The following is a 25,836-nucleotide window of genomic DNA, read 5'->3' on the forward strand; positions in this document are numbered from 1 at the left end:
AGTAAAACCTGCTCGGATTGAACCTCTCATTTAGTGAAATAATCGTCTAAAAATGTTAACTGCATGTTATTAATTGCGTTTGAATTAGACTGCGCATGCACATGAGAAAAGGGGAGACGTGTTTGGGGTTGGCCGCAAGTCTGTGCATGACTAATGCAGAAACTAATGACTAAAAGACTGCAACTTATTGCTTAATCGGCTCTTCATGTGTCTCCAGTGATGGCCAAGGTTATGCAGAGGAATACAATGAATACATTTGCAGTAGAGTTCCTCTGGAAGCGGATATGTGGATATAATTGTTACACTGGATTATGAGCATGCTGCGGAAGAAGGAGATACTGAGGCCTGCAAGTGACGCAGCCCTTCATGAACAATAGTGTGTTTGAAAAATGGAACTTGTCCGGAGTGGTGTGACCGAGACACCCCTTGTTTTATCCAATTAGAATCTTTAGTTAGGTGGGATGGATAGAGTTGGGGTTGGACTTGTGAGAATTTAGGGTATAACTACACCTAGACAGTAGGTGGGGTTGCCGGCATTTTCCTAACTTTGCGAGAGGAGAGAGCTGTGACGCTGTCTCCTATTCTTGAGGGCTGGCTGATGATCTGCTGATCCTGACTCTTATATCTTTGCACTTTAAATCTTCTTGAAGTACCTTGCTTACTCTCATGGACGGAGGGTAGTGTTTCTATTTCTAGAATCTTGGGTGATAGGTAACTATACATGATTTCTGATTTGCATAATAATTTGCAAATGTTTTTCTTCTTTTGTCTATCTATCTATCCACTCCTTCAATGCGCTAATCTTGAGATATAAACTGATTATTGAATGTTTTCTGTATGAATAACTTGTATTTGAGCTGTATTTGTATTTCCTTGAGCATTTTCATTATTTAGATAAAGACCATTAACTCTAACAAAAGGTGTCTGTTGTTATTATGGTATTGTATTAATTCAGTTCAGTTCAATAAGCTATTATTCGGTTTGCATAACACAACCATGTAAGCTGTACAATTTATTCTACATTTATCAAATCCCCCTCATATATAATTAACAAACACAATATAATCAGTACTCCTCCTTCTGGATAATTACTATAATACATGTTCTCAATAAAACATCAAAATGTGCAAAATCGCTAAAGAGTGACCTATGCTAAATGTGCAAAATTGCAATATCAACTAATTTTTACAGTACATGAAACTGTGCAAATTCGCAATAGAAGAACATCTCATAAAAATTTATAAAGTGCAAATTTACATTTTCTAACCATCTGTTGCAGTACATAAATTTGTGCACATCCGCTTTAAAGTGCCATATGTTTATGTGCAAATTGCAATAGTAACACATTTTTAAAATATTATAGACTTTCTAGCAGCTCTACATTTCAAGATAAAACTAGCCACATAAAAACAGATATCTGAACTCTTCAGTTTGCATAGTAGTCTCATGGAATTTGCGGTTAAACGAATATTATATTTTAAAAGGATTGGTTTTAAATAGTTTTTCCTAAGAGATACATAAAATTTGCAAAAAAGTAAAAAATGGCAGCAACTCTGACTAGAAATATTGTCACATGGACATTTAACTTTGGAACGTTTACCCATATCCGGAAAGGCTACAAGATGGTGGACAATACCCAACCTGAGACGGGATAATACAAATCGATGTGAAGAATTTGTCACATCTTCCAAATACTGTTGGAATCCACTTTTAAGATCAAGTTACTTGTAAAGCACAAGTGTTTTTTGGGTCTCTAGTAATTTATTCTCTCGTTCCCCCCTCTTAAAGGACAAAAAGCAATCTTTCATCTCTTTTTTGGATAGTGTTATAACATGTTCGGACTCATCAAGGATGTTAAAATCAAATAAAAATTTGTACCAGTGATTAATATAACTTATCCAAGGTATTCGAGTACAAAAATCCAACTTTAAGCAGTCCCTAATTATGGATTGTGTAAACTCAGTTTCGCTCTTGGACCAGATAGAGCGCCATAAAAGCAAAGGTCGCAGGGCAGCCAAATCAGAAATATAATCAAGACCGGTTTCCATATGAATTAATTCATTAGAGGCTGAGACAGGTGCGCTCAACAATCGTTTTAAAAAATTGTTTTCATCTAATTGAAGTCGGTCAGCAGGGTAATGGCCCCAAATTCCAGCCCCATAAAGGGCTGAGGCGACACATCTTGCATTATATATATTTACCATGTCCTTTACCCTCCGGTCCCCTAGTTTGGCCGCAAACCTAAATATTCCATTCATGTTCCTAGTCATATTGTATCTGATATTTTCATGCTCCTTATTCCAATTACCACGTCCAGTAAAGGTAATACCTAAATAACTAAAGGAGGTAGCAGCTTGAATTTTAAAACCATCTAAAAAGAAAATCCTAGATGAGTTCGGCTTTTTGCCACATGTCATAGTATAAGTTTTGGTTTTATTTATTAGGAGTTTTCTGCCTTTAATAAAATCTATAAAACTGTTAATAAGTCGCTGAAGGCCTAGTGGGGTACGGGATAATAAAACGGCGTCATCAGCATATAATAATATTGGGACCACCTTTTTATCTATTATCGGTGCGTCTGCTGGAATTTGATTTAAAACCATAGCTATTTGATTGATGAATAGGGAGAATAAAAGCGGGGCCAAAACACACCCCTGCCTAATGCCTCTTCTGACATCAAAAAAGGGAGTTTGTTCACCAGTTGGCCCATATCGTACACTACAGGATAGTTTCTCATATACTCGTGCCAGAAAGAATATTATTTCTTTCGGGGCCCCAGATTCGAGCAGTGCAGACCACAAGAGAGAGTGGTCCACCAAGTCAAAGGCACTGCTTAAATCGGCAAAACATAAAAACAGATTACCACCCTTCACTAATGTGTATTTATTGATCAACAGATCCAGGTTCACGCATTGTTCAAGAGTGCCTAGTCCTTTCCTGAATCCATATTGGACTGGAGTTAAAATCTTGTGATCCGTTGCCCAGGTTTCCAATCTTTTTAGAAGGACCCTGCTCATAACCTTTATTGAGGAGTCCAATAAAGATATTGGGCGATAATTACAGGCTTCAGAACGGGAACCCTTTTTATATATTGGAATAATTAAAGATTGTCCCCAAGATTTGGGGAAATTCCCTACTGCCGCAATGTTAAAAACTCTTGTAAGAATCGGGGCCCATAGATCCATTTCTCTCTTATATAAATCAATCGGAACGCCGTCCGGACCTGGAGCTTTTCCCCCTTTACTGTTGATTAGCCCTTCCTGTACTTCATCCACTTCAATTAACATAGACAAGAAAGGCCAAAGAGGGTCATTATTTGATGTTATAGTTAAAAGGTTCTTATCTGGGTTAAAAATATTAGTAAAGTGGTTGATCCATTCAGTGCAATTTACTTGGGACGTCAGATCCGGTGTACATTTATCTCTCAAAAATAGACAATTTATAGTTTCCCAGAAGAGTTTACTATTATTAGTGTCTGCTGCCATATTTAATTTATCCTATGCCTCCGCTTGTAGCTTTTTTTTATGTGTCAATATAGCTTGCTTATATGCAACTCGCAGCTCGTGTATATACAATTGGTTTCGGGGAATTGTCCTCAATGCCAGTTTTAATTTTTGTAATACGAGTGTACATTTTGAATCAAACCACCTCGGTCCTGTTTTTTCCGAATTTTTAACACTTTTAGTTAGTAGAGTCTTTATTGATTTATTAATGTTCGAAAAGGCCTCTATCAGTGTATCAGGGAGAAACTCTTCACTAAGACAGTAATCAATTTCTTTCCTACAAATTGTAACCACCTCTTGTTGGACTTTTGGTGGGTCTACTCCAGTCCATTTAATTCTTGTGCCATTAGATCTAACAGGGAGGATATTTAAAATACAATCCTCAGTATTCACCAATTTATTACCCCAATCTAAAATTACAATGGAAATACTATTATGATCACTCACTACCTGTTCAGATATCCATAAATCAGTATAAAAGCTATTCTTTGAAATTAAGATGTGGTCGATATTACTGAAAGCATTTCGCCCCGTAAAAGTTGGACATTTAGTATGACCCTTACTAAATGTGCAGTCTAATAAATCAAGATCAAATTTTGCCATGATCATGTTTAAAATTGCACCATATCTGCAATGGGGGAAGTGTAACATATCATCATCATTCTTGTTATTATTACTATGAACTTTCATAAAGCCACAAGAATTAATTTGTGATGTGGGACATGTTCGTATATTAAAGTCTCCAACCCAAAGGATAATGGCGAGTTTACCAGAGAGTGCCAGTACCCTATCTATTTCCTTTTCTAATGCATCCAGCAGATCTCCCCTGTCGTTGGAAAAGATGGAATTATAATAGTTAATTAATATTAAATCCTTACCCTTTGGAAACTCAAATCTCAATACTTGGCTGTGATTACATACAGATGAGTAACTTACAACTTTACACCCAAGTATTTTGTTTGATATAAGCATCAGCAATCCTCCCTTCGCTCTTCCTGATGTGGACGGTAAAGCACTTAAACAATATGAGGAATATCCTTTGACCACAACAGGATTTATACACCAAGTTTCCTGTAAACAGATAAAATCATTGCTGCATGTAATAAAGTCCTGCCAAAAAGGGGTATCTAATTTTTTACCAAGGCCTGCAATATTCCAGGTTATAAATTTATAGACCCCATGTGTTATTGTTTGCATTCTTTGACTAGTGGAAGGAGTCATAGTGGTGATAGTGCCTGTTACGATTTTAACATTCCGTGACCCAACTTCTTGCTCATTAATATCATTTATAACAGGGACAGTATACACAATATTGTTGTTATCTAAGGCCGCCTGCTTAAGTTTTGTATCTTTATTAATTTAATTTCTACTAACAACTAGCCCATAATCTATCCCACTGTCTTTCCCATCAATTGATGTTACCATCTCGGGTCTCTCTTGTCAATCATTATCCACCAGTGTGCCCAAAGTTTGGAATCTGTTATACAACGGGATAGTAAAACATGTGGCACGGGGCGCTAATGGAGGCATTGAGTTAGTAATTGGATAATGGATTTTTTGGTATGCAACACAATCACGTGCAGGTAAGGATCTATAAAAGTAACCCAGCGGCAGTAATGTCGTGTTGAAATCCCAACAAGAAGGTGGAGGGGCATTGGTTATGGTTTTATAAGCCCAACCTGGTGACCTAAAATTAATTATTATACAGTCCCCAGCGAAGTTTTTGGATAATGGGCCTATCCATCCAACCCTTTGGGTAAGTATTATCTGGTTGGCCCTCATTGTGGGGAAACCACAGTATTTGGATAACCAATGCAGGGTTTTATTTTTTTAAATTTCGTTGTTTTCTAGTTGCCCTTCCCGTAATTTGGGTACGTTGGAAAGAACAGCCACGTATGCCTCACATTGTGGTGGTAAGTTGATAACCGCTGGTATGTGAGTGTTATTAAAATTTTCAGTATCACGTGGCTTTCTTACCTGCTCTAGGGTTTCATTCCTGTGGGTTCCTTTACCATTTGGTGGCATAATATTTTTAACTGGTGTTGAATTAATTAACTCCTGTAAATTATTCCTATTATCTAGGTTACTGTCGGTAGTTGGACCAATAGTAGGATCAACAGGTACTAAATTTAACGAATTACTAGTTACTAAACTCCTGGAGACATTATTTATCGTCGTGTTAATCTGGTCACAAGGATTAATTAAATGGACTTGCGGTCTATGGTTATCCAGATATCTACCAAGTCTATGAACCTCTCTAGTCAGGATATCTATTTTCTCGTGCAATGGTCGAATTATCTCGGTAATTTTCTCAGTAAGGACCTCCAAACTAATGGAACACATCGGTTCCCCATTGTTCAATGCTACTTTCTGTTTAGTCAACGTCCCACCTGTTGCTATATGCTTTCCTTTGGCTGTCTTACTAATACCCTGGCCTAAGTTTCTCCGTTTGCCCCCTTTATCTAAATTCTTAGGCTGTGGCGAAGAGGGTGGATTGGGTGAATCTGGTGTATTAGGGGTCCGGGAGCTATATGCATTCTCTAGTATCAGCCAAGGCTATAACAGAGATTATACCCGGTGTCCCATCTGCTATACTCAATCCGTCCTCCCTATGTGTATATACCTCTGCGGTCACATCAACTTGATCCCCGCCCCTTATGCCTGTTCCCATTGAAATCCGTCTCTCAGTTCGATCTATTTCCTCAGCCAGGGCACTGACTGCTTTAGTTAAATATGTATCTATAGTATTGGGTTTGTTATCTGCTGCAGGTTTTACTCAGCGTCTCGACATGATTGCTCGGTAAATTTAAGATAGCAGTGTTCTCAACCCACACGTTTAAACTACACCTATATACAAGCAAATGACGCGTAGAGAATTTACCTAATACACATACAATGTCACGCTCTTACTCGAATCGAATAGTGTCAATAAGGTGGTCCAGCCCGGCCTCCTTCGGCCCCTGACGGTCACAGACGGTCCCGCCCTTGTCCCGGGCTTCTCCCGGCGCGGCCCGCGCGCGTCCCGCGGGACGAGGATCCGCCTTGACCTTTGTGCGCCTCCTGGCGCCCGGTACCAGCGTCTGCGGTGACCTCGCTGGTAGCAGGGCTGCTGGGGGATGTAGTCCTGGTCACGTTGTGGAGGGGGGGGGGCAGCGGAGCTAAGCCCAGCCATGGGGAGAGTCAACGAAGGGGTGCGTGCGGCGGAGCAAAGCCCGGACGAAAATAAAAAATCACCAAACAAAGTTCCACAGATTCCTCGGCCCCGCCCTGACCTTTATGTGCCTCCTGGCGCCCGGTAGCAGCGTCTGCGGCGACCTCGCTGGTAGCAGGGCTGCTGGGGGATGTAGTCTTGGTCACGTTGTGGAGGGGGGGCAGCGGAGCAAAGCCCAGCCAAGGGGAGAGTCAACGAAGGGGTGCGTGCGGCGGAGCAAAGCCCGGCCGAAAATAAAAAATCACCAAACAAAGTTCCACAGATTCCTCGGCCCCGCCCTGACCTTTATGCGCCTCCTAGCGCCCGGTAGCAGCGTCTGCAGCGACCTCGCTGGTAGCAGGGCTGCTGGGGGATGTAGTCCTGGTCACGTTGTGGAGGGGGGGGCAGCGGAGCAAAGCCCAGCCAAGGGGAGAGTCAACGAAGGAGTGCGTGCGGCAGAGCAAAGCCCGGCCGAAAATAAAAAATCACCAAACAAAGTTCCACAGATTCCTCGGCCCCGCCCTGACCTTTATGCGCCTCCTGGCGTCGGTAGCAGCGTCTGCGGCGACCTCGCTGGGAGCAGGGCTGCTGGGGGATGTAGTCCTGGTCATGTTGTGGAGGGGGGGGCAGCGGAGCAAAGCCCAGCCAAGGGGAGAGTCAACGAAGGGATGCGTGCGGCGGAGCAAAGCCCGGCCGAAAATAAAATATCACCAAACAAAGTTCCACAGATTCCTCGGCCTCGCCCTGACCTTTATGTGCCTCCTGGCGCCCGGTAGCAGCGTCTGTGGCGATCTCGCTGGTAGCAGGGCTGCTGGGGGATGTAGTCCTGGTCACATTGTGGAGGGGGGGGCAGCGGAGCAAAGCCCGGCCAAGGGGAGAGTCAACGAAGGGGTGCGTGCGGCGGAGCAAAGCCCGTCCGAAAATAAAAAATCACCAAACAAAGTTCCATTAATTCATGGTATATTAATAATAACCAATCCCTGCCCTCTTACAAAGATCCATTAGTCAGTAGAGATAAACCATTGGTAAGTTGTAATAACTCATGCAGTGTGGAGGAAACTAATTATGATTTGGGTCCAGTTTATAAAAGTATATCATTAGGCTCACGAAAACCCTGTATCATCAGCATGCTACAAAGCTTTTAGTCACTTCGGGGCCTATTAGCATGGCGGGCGGATCGCCACCGCCTGACCAGCGGTGGCGATCCGCCAGCCAAAACTCCCCACCGGACGGCTATTTACCCCCTGCCACATTAGCATGGCGGGGGTACCGCGGCAGACGGAAAGACCGTCTGCCGCTTTTCCGCCAGTAGGCAATCGTCACGATTGCCTGCCGGGAGGAAAAGGCCCATAATATGGCGGCGGTGCCTTGCAGGCACCGTCATTCATATTATGATGATGGCGGTGGAATGCCTTTCCATGGCGGAGACTCCGCCATGGCAAGGCATGTGGTTTTTACTTTGGGGGCCCGTTGCGGGCCCCTGGGGAGATGGGGTGCTGCACTTGGGGGTACCCTGGTACCCCTCCAACATTGGCATTTACAAGGTGGCAGGCACCGCGCGGTGCCAGTCACGTTGTGCATGCCAATGCACAACATGCATGCTCAACATTCTGTCGGGTACTGCTTACAGCACCGCCCGCCACAATGTTGAATATGCGGGATAAGACCGCCAGGGTGGCGGTCGCATCCTAATTGGCAGTGCGGGACCGCAGCACCACTGGCGGCCGGTCCCAGCACCGCTATAGTGGCGGGCGGACTGGAGTCCGCCCGCCATCCTAATGGGGGCCAATGGATCTAATCAAATGTGATAGAGGGTGGACAAAGATGTTAAAAAGTGTTGGAGACAATGAAAGCAAATGTGTGCTTTCTCTGAGACATATGGTGCAAGAGAGTGTACACGAGGATGGTTTGACCAGAAACATTGAAACCAAGCTAAAACCATACCCTGCAACTCAGTTTCCCTAACACGGCCAATAGAACCGGCTCTCACCTTCTTATAGGGTATGTGTTTCTTTCCCTGTGGCTGCCTCAAGAACACAAGTGAAATGGTACTCGTCTCTATGAGAGGTGAATGTCTTGCTTCTGGCAGTACACGTCCCAGTGGCATGTGCCTTAAATCCACAATTATCATATGTACGTTTTCATGCTGCTTCATTGTCAAATCAGTGATGTCTGTGGAGCCAAGGCACATGGGCCTCTCTATGTATTCTACCATGGCAATGTCATTTTCATCTAGCCCTTTCTTGCTGGGTATGTGCGCGAGAGAGGATTCTTTCCTTAAATCTGTGGTATTTGATACCTTGTGGGAGCGACTCTAGGTGGTGATTGCTCGAGGCTTACTCTGACTTGCTGGATAACCTGTTCCAGTACAGATGATTCACAGTCCTGTGGTGTTTGGACTCTGACTTCCTTGTTTTGATCATTGACTTTGGAGATCACACACTTTGCCTCAAAACTAGGGGTGGGCGTAACTTGTGTAACTCAATGTAGCGTTGGAATTACCAAAGAATTCTGCCAGATTACACTTGAATTACATGATAAGTGTAATTCTGTGTTTAGCGCTATTTCAAAATGGATTCATGGATGCATTTTGAGCTAAGAAATACTGCAAAATGCAACATGCAACAGCTGTTCGCTCCTGTTAAATGTGCTCTTGGGGTAGATTTTTGTTTGCAATTTACTACCGCCATTGAGTGCTATTTTGTTAGCGCAAAATTGACGTGAGGATGCATTTTGTACTAAGAAAAACCAGCACTCAATGCAGCATAACATGAATAGCGGTGCTCTTGCTGTATAATGCCCCCCCAAACAAATACTCTTAATTACGCGGGTAATTAATGCAGAATTACCAAAATTACTCTGATTACTCCAGCGTAATCGAAATTCTGCCAAGGCCTACTCAAAATAAGATTCTCATGGTCTAGTTCATTTATTGGTTGAAGTGGGTAATCCGCGCAGGCAGCACTTTGTCATAATTATTGTCATCTACCATGTTGGGACAGAAGTGAAAGAGTCTACGAATTTCCTGCCCTACCTGGGAGAGGAGTTTTACCCTGACATCAGTCTCTCTTATTGCCATGAAAAGGTTGTTCAGTCTGTCATATTTTTTTATTACATTGCCTAGGTCAAGCCTGGCTGGAGAAGTGGTGACGAAGGCGAACTGCTGACGTCAGGCGAAGTGGCTTAATGTAAAATGATGAGATCCCCCCTGCAGAATGTGAAGAGTGGCCTTGAGTCTCCCATATCTCACAGATATACATTGGTCATGACCCAAGGAAGCTATAACCTGCTGTCATTAGCTCTTTGTGTTACAGAACTCCACGCCATTTTGGTAGTCAGCATTTCCTGCATTACATTTCTCACAGTTGGACATATACTTACAATTAGTAAAGTGAGACAAGCATCTGAACTGCTGGACAGTCCTGCAAAAAGTGGAAAGATTGGAACGGTTGGCCATTCTACTTTTGTGCCAGATGGTGGGTCTAGTAGCGTTTGCTTTTACCTACTTTCATAGAAACCTTAGACTGACGCATGTGAATACACATGAAATGATAACATGAAATAATAACAGGTATATTTACCACCTAACACAAAAACACAAACTCGGCATATTTTCTTGAAATAGCGGTAAAAGATCGGTTAAAATGACCGAGGGTACAAAGCTGTCCATTTGCAAACCTTCTAAATTACACTCCTTTGATTCAGTTTAAACAATCCGGGTGGTGCTCATTAAGGGAAGAATGATTTTTGATTTTGGCTGTCCCACCCCCATGGAGGATGTTCCAGAAAGTCATGGTCGCATTCATAGAGCATGGATGGCTCACCCCAAGAAGAGGTGCAGGACCTGGTGGTGTACAGCAAAAATAGGTTGTTAGACACTGTTAGGCAAATTCCCCAAAGCTAGAAAAAAGCTGAGGATGAAGATTCTTGCAAGGAATGCCTGACTAGAGGACTCTTAGGCAGTAGTAAGTGGGCAGCGCACTACCAGCCACAACTTTAGGGCTACCAAACTGATTGGATTGGCATAAAAATAGGGCTCTTGGTTTCATGGTATTTATGTTTTTTGACATTGCCGCCCAAATTTATTTTTGGTTTTATGGAAAAATGAAGCTGAAATGAGCATATGTCCATATTTATTTAACCTGTAAATAGGCACTCATGCTTGAATACCTACCAGGTCTCAATGCTGCACAGAAGATAAATCAATGCTCTTATAAGAAAATATGCAATTTTCAGAATCAACCTTGTGCATATGTACTGCTATTTAAGGCTCTTTACTAAAATTCCTTTCCTTTTTAGCCCCCTTACCTATCAATCCACACAGCTAATGACCTGGCAGTCATGGCAGACAGTATTTAGAATTACTAAAAAATCAACCCAATTTCCATTTCTATCCATATTTAAAATAAATAAAGACAAGAAAATAAATGTTTTCTGTCTGTATTTATCTGTAAAAACCTGTAAAAACGGAAAACAGGTAGCATTACTTATAAAGCAGAGCAGGACAAGTGTTTAGTCGACTGCTCTCTGAACAACAAAAGCCACCAGGCTTGTCTTTTACACATCATATGAAACAGAACAGAACAAACTGCGCATGAGCATACTTTCTAATTTTCCACTAAAAATGTCACAAAAAAGAGTTATCTGACTTATGTGAGGCAGAGTGCAAGGCATTTTGTTTGCTTGCACTCTTGTGCTGTCTGTTGCTTTTTAAGATGGGAGCTGCAGCAGTGCAAATAGAGGGGTTTGGAAGAAAAGCGGAGATAAGGCAGCCCAAGGATGCAGTCCACGAATGTTGTTTTACAGGAAGGGGAAGATTAAGAAGTGAAGTGAGACAATGGTGCCTGAAGCCTCTCAGCACAGAAGAGGGTCCTTGTTCAGGAACAGTCTGTGAAAACACTTTCCAGAGCTGATGGGATGGGCACAAGTGAGTTGTGCCTTCTTTCTGCAGCAAGGAGATAGACCATACATTATTTTAGTTCAAAGATTACGTAATAGAAATCAAAACTCTGGTGAATCATTATGTAGATAGAAAAAGTACAACTGAGTACAAAAATATGATGTAAAAATAACAGAAAACCTTCAGCTCATCATCTGGCTGAATGTCAGATGCAGCACTGTGTCAAATTTGTCTAAGCCAGGCCTGGGAGTTTATGGATAGTCACCGGTTAAAAATTAACGAAGACAAGAATGATGTCCTGTGATGACATTTCTAAGTGTTGCGTAGTGGCAAGGTGGATAGGGTATCTCTATAGTGACAGTCCAAGGAGTGGGTGGGTTATTTATGACAGAAGCACAAAAACATTTGGAGATTTCCTTCCTCTTCATGGATTGGTTGGTGTTAAAACTGGGTGTCTCTAGTTGGCAATGGTTTGCACCTTTGTCCAAATAGGGACCCTTGCTTCTAGTCAAGGTAAGGGGGCTACACTCCTAAAATAACTCCTGCTCAACCCTGTGGTAGCTTGGCACAAGCAGGAAGGCTTATCTCAGAGGCAGTGTCTAAAGCATTTGTGAACACATATAGTAATACAGTGAAAACCCTACAGATGGACACCACACAGGTTTTATAAAAATAAGTATTCTTTATATAGACTTAACACAAGACCCAAACGACAAAAATCCACAATACAGTATTAAGAAAATGACTTTTAGATGGTAGAAATAGTTTAGTTCAAAGATGATGGTAAATGCGACACGTTTCTTACAAAGTACCTTTGGATGCGACACGCAAGATAAACAAAAGGTTTGCAGGGAGAACGATGCGTCGGTTCCTTGCTTCGGGGAGGTGATGCGTCTGTTCCTCAGTGCTTGCGTAAAGTAGGCGATGCGTCTGTTCCTTACCGGAGAGGAGGTGATGCGACGATCTCGTGTTGCGTTCCGGTTGCAATGCGACAAGATGGCGCCACGATGTGACGATCCAGTGCGATGCGACAAGATGGTGTCTTTGATGCGATGCGACGATGTGAAGGCGATGTGTGCACGCCTGATGGCCGTACCGCAAATCTGGAACTTCTGAGCCACGACAGGCCCTACGACATGATTCTCCGGTGATGCGACGGCGACCTTTGCAGTGGCGACACGCTTCTCGGGTGATGCGAGGGCAACAGCTGCAGATGCAACACGCTTCTTCTTTTGAGTCGCGCTTCCAGCTCCCAACAATACGCAGGCTTCTGCAGACAGAATTCCAGGCAAGGAAATTCAGGGGGGAGCTGGTGGTGAAGTCTTGTATCCCTGAGACTTCAGCAGGAGGCAAGCACAGTTCAAGCCCTTGGAGAGTCTTCTTCAAGATGATGAAAGTTCAATAAAAGTTCCTTCTCCTTTCCTTGGCAATAAAGAAACCACTGCAGGCCAACCCCAGAAAATAGCACACTGGCACAGGGGCAGCCAACTCCTTCAGCTTCTCTGGTTCTTCTCCTTGGCAAAGGTCCGTCTTGATTCCCAGAAGTGATCTAAAGTCTTGGGGTCTGGACCCCAATATTTATACTAGTAAATCCTTTGTCCTCTGAAGGCAGAGGGGGCTGTACCTAGCCAAAACCAGTTCTGTGCAGCTTCCTGGCAGGAGGTGCAGACAGTATTGTTTAAAGCAGACCTGGCCCAGGTAGCTGAAAGGAATTCTCCTCCTACCCCTACTCTCTTTACTATGAGGGCTGGGGGCACTGAAAGGAAATCTCCTCCACCCCACTCTCTATGCAGCCAAGGTCCTATTTAGCCCAGCCCTGACTCATCGGACTGCTGGAGCCCAAGCCCTCCTGTCACTCACAAACCAGACATGCAATACACAACCTAGCAGAGGGAGGCTGGATGATTAGGTCAGAAAATACCTACTTTCTAAAAGTGGCATTTTCAAACACAGAATGTTAAAACCAACTTCACTAGAAGATGTATTTTATCATTCTGAGTTCAGGCATACTAAATTCGTTTTCTACGAATGTTCACCGGGTCAGTTAGGATTATAAGATGTTATAACCAAACTGCCCATTCTGTCCTATGGGGACAGCTAGCCTTGCAATAGTGAAAAACGAAATTGGCTGTAATTCACTATCAGGACATGCCACACACATCAGGGCATGTCCTACCTTATACTTACAATGCACCCTGCCCTTGGGCCTAACTTAGGGGGTGGCTAACATGTAGAAAAGGGAAGGTTTAGGGACTGGTAAGTGGGTGCACTCACCAAGTCAACATGGCAGTACTGGACTGCACACAGGCTCTGCAATGGCAGGCCTGAGACACACTTTACAAGATGCTTCTGTGGGTGGCACAACCAGTGATGCAAGCCCACTAGCAGCATTGATTTACAGGCCCTGGGCACACATGGTGCACTGTACTAGGGTCTGACAGGTAAATCAAATAAGCCAATCATGGAGTCACTAATCCATTACAATAATTTGCAATAAGGAGCACTTGCCTCCTTACATAACTGAAGGCTCCTCTGAGCTAACCTTGTTAGGGATAGAACCTACTGCTGGTCTGCTTTGCAATGATGAGATTGTTGTCACTCTGCTAGAGAGGGCCTGAGGAGAGAATGGCTCATCCTCAGCCTGCAGTGAGACATCTGCCAAAGCTCTCCTTCTCCATCAAAAGAGGACATCCGTCAGCATCTTGAACACAGCCTGCATTCCCAGTGCCTGCTCATCTTGACGTCCAGCCAACCTTCAGGCCACTGATACTTCTGTAAAGAGGCTGTAAGTCTGTCTATTCTTTTTTAGCATCTTCAGTTGGCAGACTCTCCTGGCTGTCGAGATTCATCAGGAGGTGAGGGATCCTTCGGGATGGGGTAGGGTGTGGTTCATGTCAAGTGGGGTGAGGGTCATGTCAAGTATTCACCTGGAGGGAGATGGGATGCTAAGGAGAAGCACCTAGCACCTACACTTACAGTTTGTTGTCATTGCCCCCGTCATTTCCTGGGGTTTTTGAGGATCATTCCTGTCAGGGAGATGCTCTTTTTGGATATGGCTATTTCTCTTAACCAAACAAGCCTCCACTATTGATAGATGTCTGGCAAAACTGCCATATCCCCAGGAAGGCTATCCTTTCTGTGGGACTCACAGACTGTATTGGCCTCCTGCATCATAGGGTGTTGCCTCCATTTCATCAGCCTTTCCCCAAATGCTTCCATCAACTTCATCCAAAGGGGTAGTGGGTGGTGAGGACGAGTATTGTTTTGTAGCCAACACAATGGTCAACAGATTGAACTGTGAACGGATCTCATCTGCCTGTAAACCCATTGAGGGCAAAGCACCAGCATCTTCCATTCCTGGGGAGGGCAGGTGTCCATCAGCTCTGCACACCTTGCACTTATGGTGGAATTTCAGCTGCAGAATAAGGTACAAAAAGCACATTCCACTAGCAGTCAGCCCAATGGGCTCTCTCACAGAGTTCTTTTCTAGTGTGCAATCTGGGGTGACAGGGGAGGGATCTGTGCAACTTTCCTATAGATGCTAGTTTACCATGCTTGGGAATGTATTTATTTACTTTATGTACAAAGTATAGCCATTATCTGGCCTAGTAGATATCTTACCTAACCTTTTTTCTTCCCCATCGTCGCTTTCATAAATTGTTTTTTGTTGTTTATACACTGCAGGGAGGGGCATTTTATACAGGGGATGTGGTGACCATACTTTCTTGCATTGCTAATGCCGTGTGTTGTGCTAGGATCAGGTGTAATCATTTTTTTTGGAGGTCACAGCCACAAAATGTTGCCCACGTGCCTTGCCCTCTTACTTTCAGATCTACCTACGTCTACCACTGGCATGAAGAGCCTTAGCCATTCAAACTCTCCAATAATCCCTTTGTTGCCACTATAACATTCCAGCAACATACTTTAGGATGCACACCCCTGTAATGGGCAACCATGCCAAGCGGGAGCCAGTCACGGGGCTAGGGTAGTTTTCTAACTAGGCATTTAACAGTGCAAACAACAGGCAACCCACACCTCTTCTGGCGATTACCATTGCCGATAAACTCACTGCCAGTCTTCACCTACATTTACCCAGCATGCTTTAGGGCCCACATCGGGGAATATATGAGCGTCACATACGGGCTCCTGTGCCTTGTGAACTTGTGCCTTGTGAACTCTAAACATCTGCGCATCACAAGCGCTCCGACGCACGCTCCAGTGGCGTAACAAAACATGAGGGCCCCCCTGCAAAGTACTTCGAGCTTCCCCCCCGCACTCTCTAGACCCACTTAGAAGCTCCTAGCCGCCACCCGTGCACAGTGCCGGAGGGGGGTGCCTGATGCTCGCAACCCCGCCCCCATTGCTGGGGCTACGGGGACTTTTGTAACACCAGGGGCACGCTCGATGTAGCACTCACTGCCTACATCCTGGACGTGCATCGCCTCACTTGATTAACCACCATACGTTCCTTCTCATGCAATAATGATGTATATCTGGCAAATATTAATACTGAAATGTCAACCCTTTACTATGTTTATGTAATTTTTCCGAAAACCAATAATAAGATTAAAAAAAAAAAAACAGAAAACCTGTATCTCGTTCCAATCTACACTGCACAAAACATAAATCAACGAATAAACACATGCAGCTCGGTGGTCGCATTGAGAAGCATGGGTATGTGCTGGGAATTTTGCATTGGAATATTTTTAAGAATGAAAGAGATAAGGCTTTAGAGTAGTTGAATTTTGGCTTCGTGCTGGTTGGTAGAACTTGGTGAATGCACTGCTGTGCAGCATGAAATGAGATTTGAGAAGCAGTTGGGCAGTGCTTAGTTTGTAAATAAATGAGTGCCGGTGCCCAAAGTTTTTCCCCGAAGCCCGGCTGAAAAATGTACGGATTTCTGAATACCAAGGCTGAGTAGTCATGTTTCTATCTCGTGCTTCTTTCCTACAGCACCAGACACTCCCTGCCCTTTTATTTCACTCTTAAGGGTTCTTCGTCATCCTTCATTTTAGCTTTTGTCATTTTTTTCTGTCTTTCTCATCCTCCTTTTGTGTTTCTCTCACTTTTTCTGAGGAAGTCTGATGAGGAAAAGTAAGTGCCTAAAAATGAATGCCACTAGGCCCCACCTGCAACCAGCAGCTCATATTAAGTACTGCAGTTAGGTGATGTGTCATGAGTAGATTTAAGCACCATGGGTCTGATTCACAAAAATAACCTTAAAAGTATGCCAGAAGATTTAAATCTCTGCTTGAATATACTTTATTTTCCAATTCGCAAATCTTTCTCAGAAAATGCCTAAAATTCTACATCAGTTACTGGTTTCCAGACTGAATTCCAGGAATTATCCAGTGACTTTTTCAGGCATTAGTATTTTCTTAGAATGAACATATTCTTGCAGTACAACACTCTGTTCCCCTTAGGGTAAGACAGGCGAAATTGCACATTTTGAGTCATATTTACAAGGATTAACGCCACCATAGCGTCATTTTTTTTAACGTTACAGCAGCTTTTTTTATCCCCATATTTACAAGTTGCTGTTAGCTCCAGTCATCTGCATTTTTCATGCATAAACGTGATTTTTGAATAGCGCCACTCCTATTAGCATGACCTACCGAAAATGAGATGCAAGGTAGGCGTTCGCGCGTAAAAACTCCCACAAAAAACACAACGCAATATTTACAAGGATACCCTTGTACGTCACAAAATATAAAAAAATGCTTCAAAGTCCAATTTGTGACAGTTTTCTAACGTCAATACTTACTTGAACTTAAAAATGGTGCAAACACACCTGTATGTAAGGAAGACAATCCCAGTTCATCATTGGCACCCCAACCTCAACAACGCCATAGAGCTTCTGCTACTGCAACTTGGAGCACCAAGAGGATCACCACCACCACAGAGGCAGCGCCGCCGAAGAGAGCGGATCTGCTGCCAGAGGATCACCCTCATACATAGTTATGTATGTTCACCCCCACCACTATAAGCACTGATCGAACCCAACGAGACTGTAGACCTACCAGCATGACACCATCGGGTCGAGCCCGCGCTGTATACAATAAGCTCAAATATTGGCACCGCCCCGCACCCTTAAACTATCTACAATAGCAAGTAGAACCAACGTGCATGCAAGAGAGAAAAAACATAGCTCTTTTGAGACAGGTAGAACTCTTTGACTAAACAAGATCCAATTGTCATCCCCCGCACGTAACTTCTAGGAAAAAGACAAAGAGAAGAAAAGAAATGCATTTAAGGCACCAAGCCGTCATCAGCCATCACGAATAGATCCCCATCCGAGTTGGGCATCGAACATAATTTGTGAAACACTAAGACAAAAGACCGGTATGTACTTAGTGTAGGAACAGTAACATCACTTATACAGTTCCCTGTAGTAGCTTCCCCAATTAACACTTCCTTGTCCCTTACATGTATTTTCAGTGTCCAACAAGAACCTATCCCGCCCTGAGGAAGACCTTCAACCCAAACTTCACCCAGGTCCACCCCCGAAGGTCAAAACCTGTCGACACATCGTTCAAGCCGAGGCCAAGAGTTATTATGACTAGTTGTTGGAAAAAGTACCAACATTTCTATGCATAATTAAGATAGCTTAGCCAAGAATTACCACACTAATACTCTGACCTCCACTGGACCTTTCATTACCTTAAAAGTGGTCGAGGATGCAAGGGCAACAGGTCCCAAAGCTAAATTCCAGTAGGGCATACAAGGATGCAAAAATTATATAAGATTCACAATGCCTATGTTAAATAGGTAAAAAATAGGCAGGCATAGTTCTGTATTAATGTAATGTCTAATATGATTACTTGTAAAATGTACTGACATTTTCTGTTCCATTTTTTGATTTGTGTATCATCTCACATAACGTAATGTTATTGCCCTAAGTGCAAATATGTATGTTACTGTCACTATTTACTGTTACCTTGAAAGATAAATATTTAATACTAGGTAACAACTTGTCACATGAGTACTTATTTGATGCAACCAATTTGGTTGTACACTCTAAATAAAACCAGGGAAACTTTATTATTTTCTTTAAATTTAATAAAGCAAGGAGCGTTCCAAAATTGAACCAAAGTAGAGAGACCCTTTGAGCTCTCTACTTACGAAATAATATATGATCTATGGTCTGGGAGGCATTGTTTTTCAGTAAGTTCAATAGTGAACATGACACATGTGCCACCTCATGACTGATAAATACTCCTTTTTCTTGTGTCACAGCCGGACGACCATTATTCACTCAAGGTGACATTGATGCCTTCAGGGATCCACATGCCAATGGTGAGTGCCTTAGTCCATGTATGTTACTTTCCAAAAAAGATTGTTTGTGATGACTGGTCCGGTATGATGTTGCACACACTCTGGGTGTGCAAGACATGGATATCACCTCTACCACGATGAGGCAGCATCATGAGAAGATTTTGGGTCATAATTACAATAAAGTGATGGGACGCAGCATTAGCCTTCTTGGCTGAACGGGATGCATCTCCAGTTCCGGAATATAGCCCTGGACTGTACTCACAATAATACGGCTCAATCCAGCATTTTGCCCTGCGCTGGTGCAAAATTAGCTGCCTCCCGACAATGTAGGCACTCTTGCTCCATTGTGTAAGGGTGCCTGCGTTGTTGCTAGGCAGCACAAGATGGCACTGTTGTCTTTGAAAACTGCTGAGTGCCCCTTAATATGGCACATTCCTTGCTTCCATGTATTTTCTACATGTTGGAGCAGATTGTCAACCAATTTTAAATTACACCACCCTACACCAGTCTTTTCAAAGAGTACCCCCATACATTCTTTTCATTTGATGATCCATACTATGGTACCCATTGGGTCCATCCTTCAAATTTGTAATTGATGCTGTGACCTGTTGGTGCTTCTACAGACCATAATACTGTGTGAAGTTGTTACACCATGTACCTGCAATGGGCGTAGCGTTGTGAAGTCAACTGCAACTTATTTTTCATCTCCCTAAGGGAATATGCCTTCTTGGTAGACTAGCATGTGTACATGGCAGCATTAGTATGCGTTGTATGGCTACAGAAAAAAATACACATGGTGTGGGCTGTAGTGACTCTGTGAGTATGTGAATCTTGTGAAGTTCCTGTAGCACTTTCACCGTGTCCATATTTGCAAATTGTGCATGTTACTTTAGCCAATGCACCTGTGTTTCACAGTGTACATACAGATAACAATATGTTGGGGGGATGTTGGTGATGTGCATGACCAGACATGGAATCCATGTACACACTGGTATGATGTAGCAATCACTGAGGATCAGAGCATTGGAGCGACACTTGTCAGTGACAAGTATCATTACAATGTGGCAGTCTCATACACAAGATGGGGATCTGGTGTACATGACAATGTTGGATGAGTGGTGTAACCCAGATCTACAGCTGGCTAGAATAAGCAAATACAAGGTTGAGACATTGTGATATGCCCAACAAGACTTTCAACCATTGTTGCCTGTCTTACTTTCAATGTGCAAATTATATGACATGTTGTGGTTCAAATAGCTGTCTTGTGACATACAAATACTCAGATACTTCAAGTTGATGTATACAGCATGAATCCTGGGTGTGTAGCTGTAGAGACACATCCAACTATGTAGTGGTTGGAGGATTTGTGATTTGGGTGACTGTTGTATAAGAGTAGCACTTTGGTGCTTAGTTGTCTGCCACTCTTACAACATCCTATGTCTTTGGGTAAATGTCATGCCCTGGGCCTACAAAGGGCCTGTAACTCAGTCTCCTTGGGTACATTCCCCTGGTAGACTCTGTCTGAGTTTGTGTCAACATCATCATTCAACTTAGCTAACCTTCCACTGTTGTTCCTGGACTCTGCAATTGCTATATCTCATGCCGTACATGACCATGATGGTATCGATGTCAAGTTGTGAAAAGAGTTTTGCTTCACATGTAACTTGCCAGATCATGTTTGAAGTAGCAAACAGTTGATAAGAGTGGAACGTTCTCGTTGTTGTACATTTCAGTGTGGAAAATACTTGCAGGACCTTGTTCTTTGTCTTGTTTATTACATCTTGTCATGTGTGTCTTTCATTACAGACAAAATGTCACCTGAGGCAGACAAAATATTTAAGCAGACCAAGGACAGATACAGGCATATCCATGAAGTTGCCAAGGGGTACCATGCAATGGAGAAGAGGTACAATGAGGAGAGGGTGGTAGGATGGTGGAAGGCCATTCCCCAGGGTGCCTCAAAACCCTCCAGTCAGAGTGATGTGCTGCCTGCCACTTCCAGGCACCAGAGTGACAGTGAGAACCTTCCTAGCACTTTGGTTGTGCAACGTGTAACCCCGGAATCAGTGCCATAAGCAGGTCTACAACATGCGGCACCTGCCGCACAAACGGGAGCTGCTCAACCGGCTGCATCAGCACCACCTGTCCCACCAACTACAGCTGCTCAACTGGTTGCACCAGACCACCTGCCCCACCAACGTCAGCTGTCCAACTGGCTGCACCAGCACCACCGGCCATACAGAAACAGTCTATCCCTTACACCTTGGATGACCGTGGGTTATTGTTGGACCAAAATGTTAGGGTGGCGTCAGTTGAAAGAGATATGATGGAGGTGTTAACCCATCTTCAGGACATTAAGGGTGCCCTTTTTCCCATCATTGAATGGAAGGGTACGCCAAACCAAGAACACCGTAAATTACATACTATGATAGAATGTGCATGAAAGGGATATATACACTCTAAGATGGCGGCCAATGTAATCAGGAAGGACTGTGATGACAGTGCAGTCCTTCTTTGCTGAACGCTGTGCAGGAGGAGCCTAATGAGGTTTTTAAATACATCAGAATACCTGTATCCACCTTGCTCACCGAAAAGCATTTGAGAAAGTCGAGAGACGAAACGCGTAATGGTGGGTGAAATAAAGGATTCTCAAACCCGAGAGTGCTCCGTGTGTGTTCCTGGAAGTAGGGACCTCTTTTGTTGATTCATATTAAACGTGCACGCCACTTGCACGAAGGAAGCACCCGTCAAGCAAAGAGTTCGGCAAGTTTGTGTGGCAATTTGTTGGGACCTCATATATATATATATATATATATATATATATATATATATATATATATATATATATTACCTACTGGCGGTCGCCAGTAGGTAGTTATAGTTAGGACCCCTTTTCCATAGGAAATCCGCAACATTCTATTTTGAATAACTTTGGCGCCGGTCGACGAATCCTCGCGAATTTCTCAAAATAGGTGGGGCGCTACGCTCCGCTCCTACCCTGAAAGTCTCGGGAGGATTCGTCAAGCGGGGGCTGAGATAAAAGGGGGTCCCAAAACGCGTTTTTCCCATGCATTTTTCCATAGGACCTTTAGACAGGGCTACAGCCCGAACGGCTGAACAGAATTACTTGAAATTTGGCAGAGAGGTAGTCCTCAGGTCAAGGAAGTGCCTTTTGTAGGTTTGGTGTAAATCTGTTCAGTAGATTCTGAGAAAATAGCCTTTAAATCAATATATATATCTGAGCCAGCTTACGGTACGCTTACCGTAAGCTTACCGTACGCGTACGGTGGCGTGCGCGAGCGCGATTCTGATTGGCTCTTAGATCTTAGTAAACATTCGAATCGGCCGAAACCAGGAAGCGGCGGCCGCCATTTTCTCTCTCACACTGAGAGTTAGGATGTAAAAAAAAACCAATACACATGTAAAGGAGCTGTTTTGACAGCTCACACACACATAGCCATGATGAGGGAGTCCCCCAAGACCCCCCAAGGCCAAAAACGCCATTTTTATTTTTTCGCTAATTTCGCCGATTACGCTTACCGTACGCGTACGGTAAAAAATGTAAAAAAAAAACACTATCCACACTCTCCCCACCTCCTGTGCTTTTGGTGGCCGCAGGCCACCAAATGTGCAGTGCTTATCAGTAGTGAGAAAAACCACAATATTTTTAACTAAAATAATCAAAGAAAAAATTATCCACACTCTCTCCACCCCGTGTGCAAATGGTGCCCGAAGGGCACCATTTGTGCATGGCTTATAAGCACAGTAAGCACAGTAAGCACCGCGTGCTTACTGTGCGCGCACGGTGCGCGAAGCGCACCGTGCGCGCACGGAACGAACTGCGTTAAGTGGGCGCGCACGCCACGAATGGCGTAAAGTAACTTAGCATTTAAAAAAACGTACAAATTCACTGAAAAAACCATAGGTTTCACACACGTTATAGTTAGGAATTAGCATTTAAAAAACCTTGCAAATTCACTGAAAAAACCATAGGTTTCACACATGTTATAGTTAGCGGAAATTTTACTGATAAAAAACCAGTGAAATTCCCCCATTATAGTTAGTGCAGGCAACTATAACTCACGCGACCGCAATCTTCTGCTGATGACATATGTGTCTTTATGAAAAAAAAATATTTGTAATATATGTATAGCTAAAAATGTATGGAAGAAGACATGGGCAAATAAGTGTCTAAATACAGTATTAGCATCAGCAGAGGATTGCGGTCGCGTGAGTTATAGTTGCCTGCACTAACTATAACGGGGGAATTTCACTGGTTTTTTATCAGTAAAATTTCCGCTAACTATAACGTGTGAAACCTATGTTTTTTTCAGTGAATATATATATATATATATATATATATATATATATATATATATATATATATATATATATTCACTTAAAAAACCATAGGTTTCACACATGTTATAGTTAGGTGGACATTTCACTCGTAAAAAACCAATGAAATTCCCCCGTTATAGTTAGTTCAGATAACTATAACTCGCGCGACCGCAATCCACTGCTGATGACGTCACATATTACATCACTCATGACATGGTCAGTGGCATCACTCATGACATCAATGATGACATCATCCTTTTGATAGAGTGGCGGTCGCGCGAGTTATAGTTATCTGAACTAACTATAACGGGGGAATTTCATTGTTTTTTTACGAGTGAAATGTCCACCTAACTATAACATGTGTGAAACCTATGGTTTTTTAAGTGAATTTGCAAGGTTTTTTAAATGCTAATTCCTAACTATAACGTGTGTGAAACCTATGGTTTTTTCAGTGAATTTGTACGTTTTTTTAAATGCTAAGTTATGTATTTATTATTATATTTTTTATATATTTATTTTACAATAAACTACGTATTAAAAAATCTTTTGGGTTTTTCACCGTGCGTGCACGGTGCGCGCAACCCCCCGATATTTTTGGAAAAAAAATTTAAATGTTTTTTTCTGCCTTCGGGGTCCTTCAGGGACCCCCTGACAAAGGCTAGGGGGTCAGGAACTCTCTACCCTGCCCCCTTTTCAAGTTCGCCACCTTCCTTTTTCACTCTTGCACTCAAAACAAACGAAATGGCGGCCGACACTTCCTGATTTCGACCGATTCGAACGTTGACTGACATGTAACCACCAATCAGAATTACGCTCGCGCACGTTAGGGTGCGCGCACGGTGCGCGCACGGTGCGCGGCTATAGATATTTATGTACTTTAACTGCAATTTTCTCAGGAACTACTGAACAGATTGACTCCATATATGCAAAAGGCACATCCCTGACCTGAGGACTACCTCTTTGCCAAATTTCAAGTAATTTTGTTCAGCCGTTCGGGCTGTACCTTCGACTAAAGGTCCTATGGGAAAATGTATAGGGAAAGCGCATTTTGGGACCCCCTTTTTTCTCGGCCCCCGCTTGATGAATCCCCCCGAGACTTTCAGGGTAGGAGCTGAGCGGAGCGCCCCATTAGTTTTGAAAATTTCGCGAGGATTCGTCAACCGGTGCCAAAGTTATTCAATATAGAATTTTGAGATTTCCTATGGAAACAGGGTCCTAACTATAACTACCTACTGGCGACCGCCAGTAGATAATATATATATATATATATATTCAAACTCAAATCCTTCTGACAGGAAGAAATAACGGGCCGCACTCCCGAAGTACTATTGACACTTTTTATTATTTATTTTTCTCCTTCATTAGTAAGGGCATTTAAAGCAGGATAGATCAACGCATTTCGATGTCTCCTAACACCTTGCTCACGTGAGCAAGGTGTTAGGAGACATCGAAACGCGTTGATCTATCCTGCTTTAAATGCCCTTACTAATGAAGGAGAAAAATAAATAATAAAAAGTGTCAATAGTACTTCGGGAGTGCGGCCCGTTATTTCTTCCTGTCAGGAGGATTTCAGTTTGAATAAGTAGCGGCGAGGTTCGGCCGCAGGAGATCGCACCCACATGGAGCGCTGCGAAACCGGCTTTCAGGAACCGAATTGGATGCAATATATATATATATATATATATTCACTGAAAAAACCATAGGTTTCACACACGTTATAGTTAGCTGGACATTTTACTCATAAAAAACCAATGAAATTCCCCCGTTATAGTTAGTGCAGGCAACTATAACTCACGCGACCGCAATCCTCTGCTGATGCTAATACTGTATTTAGACACTTATTTGCCCATGTCTTCTTCCATTAAATTTTAGCTATACATATATTACAAATATTTTTTTTTCATAAAGACACATATGTCATCAGCAGAGGATTGCGGTCGCGTGAGTTATAGTTGCCTGCACTAACTATAACGGGGGAATTTCATTGGTTTTTTATGAGTAAAATGTCCAGCTAACTATAACATGTGTGAAACCTATGGTTTTTTCAGTGAATTTGCAAGGTTTTTTAAATGCTAATTCCTAACTATAACGTGTGTGAAACCTATGGTTTTTTCAGTGAATTTGTACGTTTTTTTAAATGCTAAGTTACTTTATGCCGTTCGTGGCGTGCGCGCCCACTTAACGCAGTTCGTTCCGTGCGCGCACGGTGTGCTTCGCGCACCGTGCGCGCACAGTGAGCACGCGGTGCGCTTCGCGCACCGCGCGCCCACTTTACGCAGTTAGTGCCGTGCACGCACGGTGGGCACGCGCACCGCGTGCCCACGTTACGCTGGATGGGCCATGTACGCACGATGCGCTTCGCGCACCGTCCGCTCACGGAGGACATATTATGCGCTTTGTTGTGAAAGGTAATCTGTTAATTGTTCAATTCCCTTATATGCCATGCATAAAAGGTGCCCTGCGGGCACCTTTGGCACACGGGGGTGGGAAAGTGTGGATAATTTTTTTTTTATAATTAATTTTTACCATACGCGTACGGTAAGCGTAATCGGCGTTTTTTCGAAAAAAAATAAAATTGAATTTTTGGCCTTGGGGGTTCTTTGGGGACACCTTGAACAAGGCTAGGT

The 25,836-nt window shown here is 43.2% G+C and overlaps 1 protein-coding gene across 3 annotated transcripts in view; it reads left to right on the forward strand.

The window, feature by feature from the left end:
* LOC146797986 (uncharacterized) overlaps positions 1-21,524 on the forward strand; it is a 284,680-nt gene extending 263,156 nt beyond the window's left edge. For all 3 annotated transcript variants that reach the window (XR_014968579.1, XR_014968577.1, XM_085625216.1), the window contains exons 2-3: positions 18,830-18,889; positions 20,675-21,524. Coding sequence is in view for 1 of the 3 variants with exons in the window: in XM_085625216.1 (XP_085481342.1) it covers positions 18,830-18,889; positions 20,675-20,943 (329 nt within the window). In the remaining 2 variants the exon portion in view is untranslated. The remainder of the gene's footprint in view (positions 1-18,829; positions 18,890-20,674) is intronic.
* Positions 21,525-25,836: the final 4,312 nt, after the last annotated feature.

The sequence above is a fragment of the Triturus cristatus genome, chromosome 9, assembly GCF_964204655.1.
Source record: "Triturus cristatus chromosome 9, aTriCri1.1, whole genome shotgun sequence".
Lineage (NCBI taxonomy): Eukaryota > Metazoa > Chordata > Amphibia > Caudata > Salamandridae > Triturus > Triturus cristatus.